Here is a 17646-nt window from a genome sequence, read left to right on the forward strand (position 1 = left end):
TTTCCTGCCCAGGCTGGCTTTGAACCATGATCCTCAGATCTCAGCCTCCTGAGTAGCTAGGATTATAGGTGTGAGCCACCGGTGCCTAGCCCAGATGAAGCTTTAGGAATATTTGTGTGCAAGCCTTTATGTAGATATGCACAATAATGTACCATTTATCTTTCTACTGTGTTAGAACACTAGTTGTTCTATCTTACCAATACTTGGTATGATCAGTCTTTAATTTTTTCCTATTTTTACTAAACATTTTTTTTTTTTTGGGGGTCCAGTTGTGGGGCCTGAACTCTGGGCCTGGGCACTGTCCCTCAGCTCTTCAGCTCAAGGCTAGCGCTCCACCACTTGAGTCACAGCGCCACTTCCGGCTTTTTTTCTTTTTGCTTATATGGTGCTGAGGAATCGAACCCAGGGCCTCAGGCTTGCAAGGCAAGCGCTCTACCACTGAGCCACCTTCCCAGCCCCTTACTAAACATTTTTTATTATTATAAAGGTGATGTACAAAGGGGTTACTATTTTATAAGTCATGTAGTGAGTACATTTCTTTTTGGACAGTGTTACCCCTTTTCTCTTCCAGTTTTTCCCCTGGTCTCTATCCACAAGTTGTATAGTTCATTTTCAACAGTGTCTCCTAAGTACCACTGCTGCATTTGTTCCTAATTTTTATTGTAAAATAGATAAAACATATATATTGCCTTCTTTAAGACTTTTTTTTCCCCCTGTTTAAAACTGTACACTTCAGGCTCAAGTGGTAGAGGGCTAGCCTTGAGCTGAAGCGCGGAGGAACAGTGCCTAGGCCCAGAGTTCAGGCCCCGCAACCACCAACAACAACAATTTAAAAAAACTACACAGTTCATTCTCCAGTGCTGAACATAAAATCCAACTAAGAGAAAGCACAAGAGCTATTGAACCTTTTGCTTCATCTCCCTCTGAACAGGCACTGCAGAAGTTGCAGAAAGAACAGAGGGTTTGTAGTTGATTTTGAATCTTTACATGCCCAGTAGACCCTCGTTGTCACCTCTAAAATAGGAGTTGATATGTAAGTGTCCACGGTGTTACAGCACGTTTAATGAAAATTTTATAATTTATTTAATATAAAGAGAGAAAATTTAACTTATTGGTCAAAGAAAGAGTATAATACAATATATAACTTTAATATTGCCTTTAAGCCAATATAATGTAGGCCAGGCTGGCTTGGAACTGGCCATCATCCTGCCTGAGCATCTCAAGTTCTAGGATCACAAAAATGGACTGACCTCTATGCCTAGTACCTTAAGAGTCTTTTCATGTGAAGAACAGGGCAAACTCCATTTGACATACATTTCTTCCCCATACTCTCCCACAAATTGTTGCCATGCTTACCCTCCCTCAGATATCCCAAGCCTGCTCTGTAAGTTTTGTTCCTCCAGGCCCTTTATAAGTGTTATGTTTTCATAGGAGTGACTCCTGTGCCTAGATACATGATTAAAATTTGTTCTGTGTTAAAAAAAATACTATATAGTTCATTTGTTTTAAATATATTCATGCTGTAGTGTACCCAGCACTGCAAATTGTCTCTAGAACTTTTTTGGTGCCAGTCCTGGATCTTGAACTCAAGGACTGGGCTCTGGTTGAGCTTTTGTGCTCAAAATTAGCAGTCTACCACTTGAGTCCTAGCCCAACTTCCTCCTTTCCTGCCTGGGCTAACTTCAAACTGTGATCCTCAGATCTCAGCCTCCTGAGTAACTAGGATTACAGGTATGAACTACCAGCAGCACCTAGCTGGTAATTCTGCCTAAAAATTATACATATATTTTTTTTTTTTGAGAAATTGCCAAACTTTTTTCCACTGTAGTTGTGCGTGCGTGCGTGCGTGCGTGCGTGCGTGCGTGCGTGCGTGTGTGTGTGTGTGTCCGTGTGTGTCCTGGGGCCTGAACTCTGGGCCTGGGTGCTCTGAGCAACAGCTCCACTTCTGATTTTAAGGTGGTTAGTTGGAGATTAGAATCTCACAGGCTTTCCTGCCTTAGCTGGCTTCAAACCATGATTCTCAGATCTCAGCCTCCAAATAGCTAGTATTACAGATGTGAGCCACTTGTGCCCAGCTCAAAAGACTTTTTTAAATAACAAAAGTCATCTTTTATGTTTGGTTATATAATTATCATTTCTGGTGTCTTTTTTTCTTCTTTTTCATCTTCTTTACAGTGCCAGAAATGGAGCCCAGGGCCTCACACATGCTAGGCAAGCACTATTCCACCGAGTTATGTTCCCATCCTCCATTTCTAATGTTCTTGATTCCATTTCTATGGATAAAAGTTTCCATCTGATATTATTTTGCCTTTTACCCTGAGGAACTTCTTTGTTAATATTTTTTGAGTATAGTATATGTCAGCTGGTAATAGGTCTCTTTTTTATTTGTGTTTATTTTCCTTTCATTTAAAAATGCTTTTTGAAAATTTATAGACTCGTTGGGTACCAGTGACTCATGCCTGTAATTTTATGTATTCAGCAGGCTGAGATCTGAAGATTATGGTTTGAAGCCAGCCTGAGCAGAAATATCTGTGAGACTCTTATTAATCATTAAAAAAAAGCCAGAAGTAAAGCTGCGTTCAAGTGTAGAGCGCTAGCCTTAACCAGAAGAAGGTCAAGGACAGTCCCCAGGCCCTGAGTTCAAGCCCCAGGTGCCAGTCTTGAGTAAAAGCCCCAGGACTGACACCCCTCAAAAAAGAAAAGAAAATTTAGCCAGGCAGTGGTGGCTCACCCTTGTAATCCTAGTTACTCAGAAGGCTGAGAGCTGAGGATTGTGGCTCAAAGCCAGACTGGGCAGGAAAGTCCAAGAGATCCTTACATCCAGTTACCACCAGAAAATTGGAGCTGGAGAGCTGAGGGACAGCACTCAGGCCCAGTTCAAGCCCTATGACTGACAACAAAAAAAAAAGAAAGAAAAAAAATTTTTTTTTTTTTGGGTCCGGTCATGGGGCCTGAACTCTGGGCCTGGGCACTGTCCCTCAGCTCTTCAGCTCAAGGCTAGCACTCTACCACTTGAGTCACAGCACCACTTCCGGCTTTTTTCTTTTTGCTTATGTGGTGCTGAGGAGTCGAACCCAGGGCCTCAGGCATGCAAAGCAAGCGCTCTACCACTGAGCCAACTTCCCAGCCCATGAAAATTTATAGACTCATAAGAAATTTCAAGACTTACCTTTATTTCTTTTCACTCAAAGATCACATTCTGAATAATACAAAGATAGTTGTTATTTATATTTTGCCCAGTTTCTAGGTGTTTACAATGAGAGGTTAAGACCCTATTCATCTTGGCTAGAAGTGGAAGTTTCTGCTTTGATTCTTATTGGAAAATCATAGGCAGCACTGGTTATGTAAGTAGGTTCTGTATTTGCTATAACATTTAAGCACATTTGTATGTCAGTATCTGTTTACCATTTCAGAAGTGGGTTTATAAATTAGACATTGGCAGTTGATGCTTTAATCTTAGTTCCCTGAGATTAGGAGGATTGTAGTCTGAAAACAATCCAGATAGAAGTTTGCATAATCCCTTCTCAATGGAGAACTGTACATCATGATTTATACCTGTTATTCTAGCTACCAACAGAAATCCTAAAATAGGTGCATCATAGGCAGGAAACAAGCCCCTGTTTTAAAAATAGCACAAAAATGGCTGGAGGTGTGGCTCAGCAGTAGAGCACCTGCCTAGCACATAAGGAACTGACTTCAAACCCCCGTACCATTAGAAGAAAAAAGAGTTCTATATAATTCCTCTTCCTTTTACTATGTAATAATTGCAAAGAAATTCAAGATTTGTACTAATCTTTTTTGTTTGTTTTTGTTGGTTGTGGGGCTTGAACTCTGGGCTTGGGCTCTCTGTCCCTGAGCTCTTCAGCTAAAGACAAGCGTTCTGTGGCTTGAGCCACAACAGCAATTCCATTTTCTAGTGGTTTATTAGAGATAAAAATCTCACGGATTTTCCTGCTTGGGCTGGCTTTTAACCAGATCTTAACCTCCGTGTAGCTAGGATTATAGGGTAAGCCACCGGCACCCAGCTAGATTATTAGTCTTACTGATCTAGAAGTGATACATATTTACATTCTTGAATTTTATTTGGTAATCTACAGTAACCCATGCCCCTTGGATCACAGTTTTCATTGTTGTTGTTTTTTTAAACTTTTTTTCTTCGTTCCTTCCCGTATATTATATATTTTAGATAACCTGGAACAGACATATTATGTAGTTTTGTGGGGTTTTTTTTTGCCAGTCCTGGGGCTTGAACTCAGGGCCTGGGCCCTGTCTGAGCTTTTTGCTAGCACTCTACTATTTAAGCCACAGCACCACTGTATCTGCCACTATATTAGCAGTCTCAAGTGATTGTTCTCTTCTAAAGCCCTGTTTGTGTGCTATATTCTCTCTCTTACTTTCTACTGTCCCTCCCTCTCTCATTACTGAAGTTCACATTCCAAAGGACAGTATCTGATTGATTCACTTAATAACCTGTTGGTGCTAGGCCACATTCTACTCATTAGCCAGCTGAATAATTCTATTCTTTAGTCCTCTGTCACACTTGACTGAGTAGGATCATGTGGTACAGAGTATGGTGACCTATAAAATCTTTGAGAATTTCCATAACAACATTAAAGATTACCAATTCTCTATTATAACAATTCATTTTCCACTTATTAAAGACAGTTATTAAATTGAAATTTCCTCCACACATTAAGGTTTAGGTGAATTACTGATCTGATCATTCCTTTTATGCTAGGGCTTTTTTTTTTTAATCCAAATTTCATTCTTAGATGAATTTCATTCTCAGTGACAAAGGACAGTTGTTGCCACCTTTAGCCACTACTTAAAATAAAACCATGGTACTGATTGTTGATCCAAGAAAGCCCATCTGCTAGAGACTATGAACAGAAGAAAAATTTAAATGTTCCCATTCTTGTTAACATCTCTAAATTTGTAGGAAGAAGAGGTTGAAGCTATGAGCTAAAATAAAGTTGGGGATTATTAGGCCTACCTAGGTTTGAATTGTGGCATTCCCATTTGTTAGATTATAGATGAGTGTTGTTGCTAAGCTTCAGTTTATTCATGAAGATAGAGACGGTGGCATTCTGTTACAATTTTTAGAATTCAATGACAGATACATGTATAACAATCAGCAGATAGCTAATATAATAGATGTTACCCAATTCCAACAATTTTGTGGAGGTTAAACTCAGAGCCTCACATATGCTCATACTGTACAAGGGATAGGAAAGTGAATTTGAACCAATACATTGGGCAAATATTTTTATTTATTTATTTATTTATTTGTGTCAGTTGTGTGTGGGGCCTGAACTCTGGGCCTGGGCGCTATCCCTCAGCTCTTCAGCTCAAGGCTAGTGCTCTACCATTTGATCCACAGCACCTCTTCTAGCTTTTTCTGCTTATGTGGTGCTGAAGAATCGAACCCAGGGTCTCATGAATACAAGGCAAGCATTCTACCACTGAGCCACCTTCCCAGCCCTGGACAAAGAATTTTTATTTTTTTATTTTTTTTTCTCCTGGGGCTTGAGCTCAATGCCTGGGTACTATCCTTGAGTTTCTTTTGTTCAGAGCTAACACTTTACAACTTGAGCCACAGCTCAAGTTTATTATAGATAAGTTTTATAGTCTTTCTTGCCTAGGCTGGCTCCAAACCACATTTCTGAGATCTTAGCCTCCTTAGTAGTGAGGATTACAGGGATGAGCCACTGGCACCCAGTACCAGTCCTGGGGTTTGAACTCAGGGCCTGGGCCCTGTCTCTGAGCTTCTTTTGCTCAAGGCTAGCACTCTACCACTCGAGACAGTTTCACTTTCTGCTTTTTCTGTTTACGTGGTACTAAGGAATTGAACCCAGGACTTCATGCATGCCAGGCAAGCATTCTACCACTTAGCCACTTTCCCATTTCCTTATTTTTAATTTTTTTTTTTTAAAGAGATCCTGTTAAGTTGCCCAGGCTGGCCTGGAACTTATGAGTTCCTGGAACTTATGCCTTAGCCTCTCCAGTTCAGGCAAAGCATTTTCTGATCAAGAGCTACTTCCCGGCTAGGTGTGAGGTAGAAAGATCACAAGTTTAAAGCCAGCCTGGATTACATAGTTGCCCCCCTTCCCCCCCAACAAAAGGGAAGTGTGTTTCAGATTTATATTTTATTCACAAGGAATATGAGTAAATTTTTTTTCCTCCAGTCCTGGGGCTTGAACTCAGGGCCTGAGCATTGTCCCTGAGCTGCTTTTGCTCAATGCTAGCACTCTTACCACTTGAGCCACAGTGCCACTTCCAGCTCTTTCTATTTATGTGGTATTGAAGAATCAAACCCAGGGCTTCATGTATGTTAGGCAAGCCACATTCCCAAACCTGTTTTTTAAATTTTATATTGATGAAATTGAACATTCTTCCCCCCACCCCCCAAGACCAGGATTCTCACTCTGTATCTGATGCTTCAGCTTATTCAGCTGGTACTCTACCACTGGAGCCATGCCTTCGACCTCTCTTTTCATATTTTATTTACTATTTTTTTTTTTGTCGGTTGTGGGGCTTGAACTCTGGGCCTGGGCACTGTCCTTCAGCTCTTCAGCTCAAGGCGAGTGCTCTACCACTTGAGCTACAGCGCCACTTCCGGTTTTCTGGTGGTTTATTGGAGATAGGAGTCTCACAGTCTTTCCTGCCCGGGTTGGCTTTGAACCGTGATCCTCAGATCTCAGCCTCCTGAGCCACCAGCGCCCGGCTTTATTTACTATTTATCCACTTTTTTCTGATGAGTAAAAGTAAGGCTCAAGAAGTAAAATTATTTGCTCTGGGTCACAGAGGTAATTAGTTGCATTTAAATTTTAACTCAAGACTGCCTAACTCCCAACACTTTTTCTACAAATCTTCATGAGCTTTCAGATAATTGCTACTAAAAGTTATCTTTACTAGAATCTAAAAAGATGGTCTTATAGCCTTGATTAGACTAGCTTGGTTCTTGAAAACAGTAGAGGAATGAGAAACACATAACTAGTTAAATAAAAGTTGTCCAGGACAGTGGTCTTAAGAGTGTGGTTCTCAGATTATCAACAGCACTGGAAATATGTTAAAAATTTTAATTAAGACCCACCCCAGACCAACATAATCAGAAATTCTGGAGTAGAAAACAGAAAACTTTATAATCTATCCAGCTGATTTTGATGTGTAGTTTAAGAGTCACTAGTCAGGAGAAATTGTTTCCTCACTAGTATTTTATTTCTGTTCTGGAGACTTTAGCTTAAGTATAAAATTAGCATTATTACACAGTGGCAAGTGCCTAGTGTCACATCAGGAACTAATTGAATTCTGGGTTAGTAAGCTTTTAAGGCAAGTTCACATCTCTGAGCTATAGTTTCCCCTCTGTGAAATGTTAATAACATCTATCTCTATGTAAGTTACTCTTTTAGAATTAAGTAAGAACATGTGAAGCATGCTTAGGACATTATTTGGCTCCCAGGCTTTACAGAAAGTATCCCTAACAATTTTTCTTGCCAACAAAGAGTGTACACCTCGATTGTTCTAAACTCCTTGTTTCTTGAACATATTTTGCCATCATTTGTCTCTGGCTTTCTTATTTTTTTTTTTTTTTTGTCAGTCGTGGGGCTTGAACTCTGGGCCTGGGCGCTGTCCCTCAGCTCTTCAGCTCAAGGCTAGTGCTCTACCACTTGAGCTACAGCGCCACTTCCGGTTTTCTGGTGGTTTATTGGAGATAGGAGTATCACGGTCTCTCCTGCCCGGGCTGGCTTTGAACCGCGATCCTCAGATCTCAGCCTCCTGAGTAGCTAGGATTACAGGCGTGAGCCACCAGCGCCCGGCTTCTGGCTTTCTTATTAACATTAGCTTTCTTTTGGACACCTCAACCTCTTACATCTCTTCTGTACATCCATTAGATCTCTGCTTATAGTTTACTTCCTTTGTAGAGGGATTTTCCTAATTCCCAAACTCTCAGTAGCAGCTTCTGTTTCTCCATCATGCCATTTAACCACACCTTTTTTTGTTCTTTTTTTTGTCTGAGACCAGGACTCAAACTCAGTATCTGATGCTTTTTCTATTGGCAGGTATCCTGCCACCTGGGCCACACTTCCAACCCCTAAACCATGTTTTTGAAATCACCTTTCTACTATATTTAACCAGAGGGAAGGTACAACATATCTTTCACTAGCATGTTCTTAGGGACTAGTAAACTTCTTTTATTGTAGGAGCTAATGTTGAGTATATGAATAGCAGCTGCCATTACCGTTTCATTGTCATCTAAGAGCAGCTCCTCACTTTGCCTTGAAGTTTTGGGGTTTATAATAATCATAATTAGCTACTAAGCCTAGTTCCTGGACTGGGAATATGGCTTAGTGGTGGAGTGTTTGCCTAGCATGCAGGAAGCCCTGGGTTCAGTTCCTCAGTATCACATAAACAAAAAAGGCCACAAATGGAGTTATGGCATAAGTGGTAGAGTGCTACCCTTGAGCAAAAGAAGCTCAAGGACAGTGCCCAGGCCCTGAGTTTGAGCTCCAGGACTGGCAAAAAAAAAGACTAGTACCTATTTTTCTGTTCTGAAAGCATATGCTTTGATTTAGGCTGACATAGTAGTTTTCTAAACTGCTTCCTAACCACTGGTCTTTTTCACAGGTACTTCGGGGGAGCTGGATACTTTGATGGATCAAGTTCATATGCAGAACCCAGACTGGCAGCATCCTTCAGATCTTACTACTCGGTGAGTAGATAATTAGAAGAAGAAAAGGGTAGAATTTGGCTTCAGGGAAAGATGGTAGGGAGTTGGGATTTAGTTATGTATTTACAGTGGGGGGAAATGAAAGATAAGAACTGGAGTTAAAAAGCCGAGCTCTGGTAATCTTAGCAATTCAGGAAGCTGAGATCAGAGGATTGGGGTTTAAAGCCAGCCCCGGCAGGAAAGTCTGTGAGACTCTTATTTCCAATTAATCATCAAAAGAGCCAGAAGTGGAGCTGTGGCTCCTGTAGTAGAGCACTAGCCTTGAGCAAAAAAGCTCAGGGACAGCTCCCAGGGCCTAGGATTGTGTGTTTGTGCATGTGTGTGCATTCGTGCACACACAGGGACAGTGCTTAGGCTTTAAGTACACACACACACACACACACTGCAGTGCTTAGGCTTTAAGTACACACACACACACACACTGCAGTGCTTAGGCTTTAAGTACACACACACACACACACACACACACACACACACACACACACACACACACACACACACACACACACACACACACACACACAGAGCTTAGGCCTTGAGTACACTACAAACACACACACACTCACCTCAGGGACAATGCTTAGATCTTGAGTTCAAGCCCAGATCTGGCACCAAGTAAAAGAACTAGAATGAAACCCAGGAAGCGGGTTCTGACACTAGCTTTGTAATAGTTAACTGGCATGATTTTAATCAAATCACTTCACTTTTCTTGTCATCTCATCAGCAGAATAAAGATGTTAGACTAATTGATGTCAAAGATCTTTCTAATTCTCAAGTCTGGGTTCTTTATGTAGTTGAGCTTTATAGATTAATATGCAAACAGGACTGGGATGTGGCTCAAATAGTAGAGTAATTACCTAGATTAATACTCAAAGACTTTGGAGTAGGGGGATGCTTCATGTGATAGAGTACCTGCCTAGCAAGCGTGAGGTCCTAAGTTCAAACTCCATTAACTGCCAAAAGAAACCCTTCAAATTATCTTTGACTGCTTTTTCTTAATATTCTGTACATTTAGTCCATCAGCAAATCCTGTAGATTCTACATATCCAGATCATGACCACTTCTCATTATTTGACCTAGATTTTGTGAATTTTCTAAATGTTCTCCCTGTTTCTGACATTGCCTGCCTACTGTTCTTAACTCAGTAGCCAAAGGAGTTTTTTTGTTTTGTTTTGTTTTGTGCCAGTCCTGGGGCTTGAACTCAGGGCTTTGGGTGCTTTCTCTGAGCAATTTTTTTTTTCTCTCTCAAAGCTAGTAGTCTACCACGTGAGCCACTTCCAATTTCTTTTGGTAGTTAATTGGAAATAAAGTTTCATAAGACTTCCTGTCCACACTGGCTTTGAACCTTGGTCTTCAGATCTCAGCCTCCCAAGGAGCTAGGCTTATAGGAATGAGCCACCAGCATCTTTAAAAGCATTAGTCATATTATCTTCTTTGCTTAGTTTCCTTGTGGTTTCCCATAATCTTATCTTCCTGTCCTCACAGGCCCTCAGAAATGCCTTTATGGGGCTGGGAAAGTTGGCTCAATGGTAGAACGCTTGCCTTGCATGCCTGAGGCCCTAGGTTCGATTCCTCAGCACCACATAAGCAAAAAGAAAAAAGCCGGAAGTGGTGCTATGGCTCAAGTGGTAGAGCACTAGCCTTGAGCTGAAGAGCTGAGGGACAGCGCTCAGGCCCAGAGTTCAGGCCTCACGACCGGACCCCCCCAAAAAAAAAAAAAAAGAAATGCCTTTATGCTTTGATGTAACTTCACTAACCTCATCTCCTGCTACTTCTTCTGTTGTTCATTCAGTTCTATTTACACTGGTTTCCTAATCCCTGTTTTGTGTTTTTTTTTGGTGGAACTAGGATTTGAACCCAGGACCTTGTGCTTGATAGCCTTTCTTGCTAGAAAGGTACTGTATCACTTGAGCCATGCCTCCAATTTGGCCTTTTTGTTAGTTAATTTAGAGATGGAATCTTACAGGCTTTTCTTCCTGAGCTGGCTTAGAACCTTAGTCCTGAATAGTTAGGATTATAGGTGTGAACCACTGGCTTCCAGCTTCCTGCTGTTCTGTTTTTGTTTGTTTTGTTTTATACAGAATCTCAATATATACTCTAGTTCACCTTGAATTCTTAACCTTCTTATCTTGACCTCCTAGGAGCTGGATTACAGATGTGCACCATCATGCCCTGCTTCCTCATGTCTTTTAAACATCAAAATCATAGCACTTCTCAGAAAGAAAGGCAGTATAGACTGGAGGTGTAGCTTAGTGGTATATACTTTCCTAGCATGTACAAGGTCCTGGGTTTAATCCCCATTCCTATCCCACAAAAAGAAAAAGACCATGTAATAGGTTTATTATTATATAAATTTTAGAATCAGAAATGAATTAAAATTAAAACTTTTCTATGTAATGACCTGGGCAAATTATTTAACTTGAGCCTTAATTCCCTACTTGTGCAAGAAGTTGAGAGTCCTTTCCTAGTATAATTTCAGTAGCTTTTTCCTTTTTCTTTTTTTGGCAAGTACTAGTCTGAACTCAGAGTCTCTTGTCCACAGCTTGCATTCTACTAGAACCAAACCTCTAGCCTGGCTTTGTTGTTATTGGTAGTGATGCTCATGGGGCTTGAATCCAGAGCCTGGGCACTGTCTCTGAGCTCTTTTGCTCAAGGCTAGAGCTCTACCACTTTGAGCCACAGGGCCACTTCCAGTTTTCTGGTGTTTAGTTGGAGATAAGAGTCTCTTGAACTTTCCTGTCCAGGCTGTCTTTGAACCGTGACCCTAGGATCTCAGTTTCCTGAATAGCTAGGATTACATGTGTAAACCATCAGGTCTAGTGGGTTTCACTAGTTTTTAGGATGATGAAATGTTTAAAGAATGAAGCAAATATCTACAGTGATAGAATAAATGTCAGGTACTGTTGTATTATTTATAGTCCTATGTTCCTTATAACTACCTATTGAGATATCTGTAAGTATAGATGTCTAGGCCCTGACTCCAGGGATTCTGAGTCATTACATCTGGGGAAAGAGCCAAAAATCACACCTTGTCACCCAGACTGACCTCAAACTCAAGATCCTTCTGGCTCAGCTGTAGCACCCCATCTGGCTAAGAAGCCATGTCTTTAAAAAGCTTCCAAGATAGTTATTAGGATCATTTTTGGTGTTGAGAATGGATCCAGCTGGGTACCAGTGGCTCATGCTTATAATCCTAGCATTCAGGAGGTTGAGATCTGGAGGACATGACTGTGGTTATAGAGTAACAACCAAGCAAGCAAAGCAAGTGAGCATGAAGACCTGAGTTCAAACCTCAGTTAAAAAAAAAAAAGATTGTATATTAGGTCTTGCTTAGACCTCCAGTGCAGCCTTGTCTGCTATTATTAAGTCTTCAAACTTCAAACATGAAACTGATCTGAGAAATTGTTTCAGATTTTAACTGTGTCCTGAGCTATATGTCAATGAACTCATGTTGGAAGTGCAGGTCTGCTGCAAGCAATGAAACAGATCCTGCTGTCAGTGCTTCTAGAGGGAGAAATATTTTTCATTGTCCTTACTTAAACATGATTTATTCTCTCTCTCTCTCTGTATCTCTTTCTTCAAGCTATATCTCTGTCTTTGTGTCTGTCTCTGCCCCTCTCTCCCTCATCTCTTCTTTCCCTGTCTCTCTCTCTCTCTCTCTCTCAGATCTTGCTGTGTAGTCCAGGCTGACCTTAAATAAACCCAGCTTCTAAACATTATTTGTTTGTGTATGCCAGTCCTGAAGCTTAAATTCAGGGCATGGGCACCGTCCTGAGCTTCTCAAGGCTAGTGCTCTACCACTTGAGCCAGAGCACCACTTCTAGCTTTTTCTTATTTTTTCTTATTTTTTATTGAAAATAAGAGTTACACAGATTTTTCTGCCAGGATTGGCTTCAAAAAGCAAGCCTCAGATCTCAGCCTAGGATTATAGGTATGAGCCACTAATACCTGGCTTCCTAAATATTATTGTACATTAGTTTTTCTAAGAATACTTTGTGGCACATATAATGATTAATATCTGAGGTATTGTGAGTTAGCAGGAAATAGGATATTGCTGTCATATATTTGAAATAGTATAAAATTATGAGAATAGAAATATAAAATTAAAGCTGGGTGACAGTGGCTCATGCTTATAATCCTAGCTACTCAGAAGGCTGAGATATGAGGCTCAAGGTTCAAAGCCAGCTCAGGCAGGAAAGTCCATGAGACTCTTATCTCTAATTAACCACCAGAAAACCAGAAGTGGGGCTCAAAGTGGTAGAGCTCTAGTCTTGAGCAAAAGAGCTCAGGGACAGAGCCCAGGACCTGAGTTCAAGCGCCATGACTGACAAAAAGAAAAAAGAAAAAGAAAATTAATCTGAGTTCTAAAAATAAGAATTTAAGAGTCCTGGCCTTTTGTGTATAAATTGCTGTTCCAGCTGAAATATGCTTCCTGTTTTTATTCTCCCTCTCTTGATAGAAATTATGCCCGGTTCCGACAGAAACCTCTGCAAAGATACAGTCTGACTCAGTGGGTTGACAGGAACAAGCGAAGCCACCATCGGTTCAAGCGTCTACCAGACTTCTATAGTCCATATGTTTCATCCCATCAGCAATGAAGGTCCTAGCCAGGGCCCTGTTCAGAGCAGCATCTCTTTTCTGCTGTTTTGTGCTTTACATATTTTGAAGTTTATTTTTCACAAAATTTTTATTTAACGAACTTGTCACCTTTTGGAAATGCCCATTGCTGACTTGAATTTTTTTGTATGAGGACCTTCCTGATTTTGTGTGTTTGTGTGTGTTTAAGCAGTGTTAAATTGATGGGTTTGTTTTGTTTTGTTTTTGTTTTAATTTAAATTGACTGCCTCTTGAAGGCAAGCATTAAGCCAAAACCCAGGTTCAACAGAACATCCACCTCTGTGTAGAGGTAAAGCCTACTTCTGGTGCCCAAAAGAAGTCATGTTTTAATCTACTGTAAGGAAGAGATTCTTTACCAGGCTATGAGCCAATGTTAATTATTGCTGATGTCTTGTGAATGGATATAAGTCACTTTGTGTGAGAGTGGGTGTGTTTGCGTGCTTGCACATGTGCTGGTGCTGGAGCCTGAATTGAGGGCCTTATGCTCTTGATAGGCTTTCTTGCTGGCACTCTATCTCTTGAGGCTATGCCTTCAGTTCAGCATTTTGCTGGTTAATTGGAGGTGGAGTCTCATAGACTTTTCTGCCCAGGCTGGTAGATATATCACTTTTAATGACCCTTTTTACTTCTTAAATTTGAATCTTGGAACACTTGTCAGTATTTTAAAGTTGGTAATCAGGACATTTGAAGTAGGGTGGAGTAGGAAAAAAAATCCTAGTGAAAGGAAGAATTAAAAACATAAATCTCCTTTCTGTACCTATTAGCTGCCATTATTATTATTTATTATTGGCTATTTTCATTTTCTGCTAAATTTATTTTGCACATATTGTTTACAAATCTTACACATTGTTAGTTGACAGAAGACTGCTGACTAGCCTTTCTTGAATACCTTGTGGTTTTCTGATTGTCTTCTTTGCCCTTTTTTAAGATACTCTTTTCCCCCCTCCCCACCCCTAACAAGTCACTTTGTTCCCTAGGGTTCTACAGATAGTATTTCTGTATCATGTTAGACTTGAATATGCCGTATGCCTTTTCAGATTGGCGTTCTTGTTTTCTTTATTAAAGGTTGTCCACCAGTCTTGACTGATCAGCAGACCAGTGTTACTGAGGTGTCTGTTGATCTTAAGCTTCATTGTCTACTCCCCAACCTTAAGTTTAGGGTGTTAGTCAAAGTGCTTCTTTCCTATGGAAGCCTTTGAGGAGGCACTCTTTGTCTCCATCATTAGTTAATAGGTACTTTTAGACCCTGGATATTACTGTCTGTTGGTCCAGCCGCAGATACATAGTTTCACGTAACTGCTCAAGTGGGTCTAATAGAATTGTGATTGAGCCGTGCACAAATGCATTACTTGATCTTAAGGTTTGGTATTATAACCAAAGCTAACAGACTTTGTGCATTTTTCTTAATGGATATCTTAGGAGTTTGTTATTTTCTCATTATAGACATCTCTAGATATCATTTTGGAAAGTTTTGCAATCTGGCACTCACACAGCTGTTATTTACCCTGTGAAGGTGTTCATAGCTCCTGTAGCCTCTGTCTAGTTTTCTTTCATCAGCTCCATCTTTGTATGTATGTAAGCTATCTTAAAAATCCTACCCCAGTTTAGAAACTGACTTGAGAAAAGCATGGTCATTCAAGCCTCTGATAAATTATATAGGTGTTTCTATTTACTTTTTTTATCCAGTCAAAGATTCTCTTTCCTTAGACATTTGATTTAAATTCTGTGATTACAATTCAGTAGAGGAATTCCATGCAAAAGCAGTAGTCAGAATCTACTACCTTAGTTGGGGTAATTGGCATTTATGTCACTGGTCACTTCTCTAATCTGCCTGAAATTAGCCTGATGAAGTGAGACAAGCCAAACATCCACCTTTGGGACCAAAGCGTAATTCAAATTAAACATAGCTGGACTAGCTAGCATTGCAGCTGTCTTGTTCCTCACAGGTAACCCAAGGAGTGAAGGGACAGCATTTTTATTTATTTATTTTTATTTAATTTTATTTTTTGTTGTCGGTTGTGGGGCTTGAACTCTGGGCCTGGGTGCTGTCCCTGAGCTCTTCAGCTCAAGGCTAACGCTCTACCTCTTGAGCCACGGCGCCACTTCCGGTTTTTTGGTAGTTAATTGGAGATGAGTGTCTCACAGGGACTTTCCCGCCCGGGCTAGTTTCAAACTGCAATCCTCAGATCTCAGCCTCCTGAGTCACTAGGATTACAGGTATGAGCACTGGCACCTGGCTTGAGACAGCATTTTGCTTAGGCAAACATCTGAGATGTTCTTGCCCTTCTGGTACAGGAAGGTTTTAAAACTAAATGTGTAATAGGAGTGTTGCCTTTGCCAAATCAAATGAGTGACAGGTTAACTAGAAAATGTGACAATCACATTTCCTCTTTGCTCAAATAATTCTGTTTTTCCAAAGCTTTAGCAGCTTAATTAAATCTGTTGGACTGGGGGAGGAGAGAGCTGTTCTCTAGTGGTTAACATGGTATTCTTTAAAAAGAAAAACAAAGCCAAAGAAAACTCATCTGGCATGTTTGCCTTAAGATGGTAATGGGTAGAAACTGGAGTTTTAATCTCTTTTCAAAGCTGCATATCTCTTACGTTTGATGTTTGACGTAAGTCTAGTATTTCAGGAGGATTTTTTGCTATATGTTTAAATTTGAGTAAGGGTTAGGTGCATTTAACTACTTACCTAGCTTTCTTCATCTGTGATGACATTCTCCCCACAGGGGTCTTGACAAAGCAGAGTAAAAATGTGCTATTTTTTTTTTTCTTCTAAAAATGGAGCCTGAAATAGCCTATAGTTTTCATCTAAAACAGGTTCTGATGTACTTGCATTGTTGTCAGGATCAGTTATGAAACGGAAGTGTAGTGCCTCCTCTTTATCATGTTTCTTCCCTTGTAGCAGTTGTGTTTAATGTCATTAAAAAGAAATAAAAGTTCTTGTCAGTGGCATATGTATTGCGGCCGTCTGTTGCAGGCTTGGGAGAAGGGTTATGTGCTTTCCTCCTTTGCGTAGGTAGGTTAGTGGGATATGGGAGTGGGGTGGCATTTAATAGAATATGGTTCTGGGAAGGCGAGGGTGCTTGCTCTCTATTCTTTTGATGGTAAATTACAGTGTTGAGAAAGGCGTTCCAGCAGTTAAGAAATGTTGAAATTGATTGGGATTTGCAGCTACATATGGTGCATGTCAGGAGTCTGACACAGGGAGAGCCTGAAATATCACTGTGCTGCTGTTTTTGCAGAGGGAGAAGGTGGCTCAGCCTTTAGCAGGAAGGCAGTGGCTTGTATTCCTTCCTATGGCTGCATGGTTGGTCACTGTTACCTGCTTATCTAGAACTGGTACGGATTAAGGAAGAAGCCATTCTATTCTAGTTCAGGATATTCTTCCTTTGAAGATGTGAGACACTAGAATTAGTAGTACAAAATTAATATTTCTTTTAATGCAACTTTTACAGAAACTGCTGCTCCAAAAACCTGGGGTGAAGGTTGGATAGGTGGGTAGATGTAGGAGTATGTTCTTTAGATTCCTTAATGAATCTGAGGTTCTTGGACTTATCCTCAGGAGGAAGGATAAATGGGCAGGCAATAATAGCTTGTCACCTAGATTAGCCATTGCTGCTTTTTTTGTTTTGTTTTTGGTACAGTCCTGGGACTTGAACTCAGGGCTTGGGCATTATTCCTGAGTTGGTTTTGTTTTGTTTTTTGCTCAAGGCTAGCGCTCTACCACTAGAGCCACAGCTCTATTTCCAGCTTTTTTTAATTAGAGTTACAAGTATCACAGACTTTCCTGCCTGAACAAGCCTCAAGCCATAATCCTTAGACCTCATCCTCCTTATTAGCTAGGATTAGAGGCATGAGCAGCCAGTGCTTTAAAAATCCCAGCTCATGCTGAGAAAATATACTTGGAAACTCATTAGCCAGTTGGTCTATAAACCTTTTATTTTTATTTTAATGCAGGATCAATGTAGATCAGGCTGACTTTGAACTTACTATGTAGCCCCAGCTGGCCTTGGACTTAGAATCTTCCTGCCTTCCAAATATTGGGATTATGGGTATGAACTACTATGCCCAGCTATGTTTTGTCTAATATATATATTAGATAAATATGTCTTCTGATATTATCCAGGCAAAGGCTCAATATAAATATAAGTACTCAGCTAACTGGTATTCTCAATCTGTGATACACTTTTTTTTTTTTTTTGTCCATTGTGGGCTTGAACTCTGGGCCTGGGCACTGTCCCTCAGCTATTCAGCTCAAGAAGGCAAGCACTCTACCACTTGAGCCATAGCACCACTTC

General features: G+C 40.5%; 1 protein-coding gene across 10 annotated transcripts in view; it reads left to right on the forward strand.

Annotated features, from left to right (window-relative positions):
• S100pbp (S100P binding protein) overlaps nt 1-17646 on the forward strand; it is a 43710-nt gene that overhangs the window by 19142 nt on the left and 6922 nt on the right. For 5 of the 10 annotated variants that reach the window (XM_070008827.1, XM_070008831.1, XM_070008835.1 and 2 more), the window contains one exon: nt 8626-8710. In XM_070008827.1, coding sequence (XP_069864928.1) covers nt 8626-8710 — 85 coding nt within the window. Of the gene's footprint in view, nt 1-8625; nt 8711-13187; nt 17205-17646 lie in introns of those variants that run through there. The other 5 variants (XM_070008833.1, XM_070008834.1, XM_070008836.1 and 2 more) reach the window with 3 other exon arrangements.

This window comes from Dipodomys merriami, unplaced genomic scaffold (assembly GCF_024711535.1).
Source record: "Dipodomys merriami isolate MVZ:Mamm:240054 unplaced genomic scaffold, mDipMer1.0.p SCAF_71, whole genome shotgun sequence".
NCBI lineage: Eukaryota > Metazoa > Chordata > Mammalia > Rodentia > Heteromyidae > Dipodomys > Dipodomys merriami.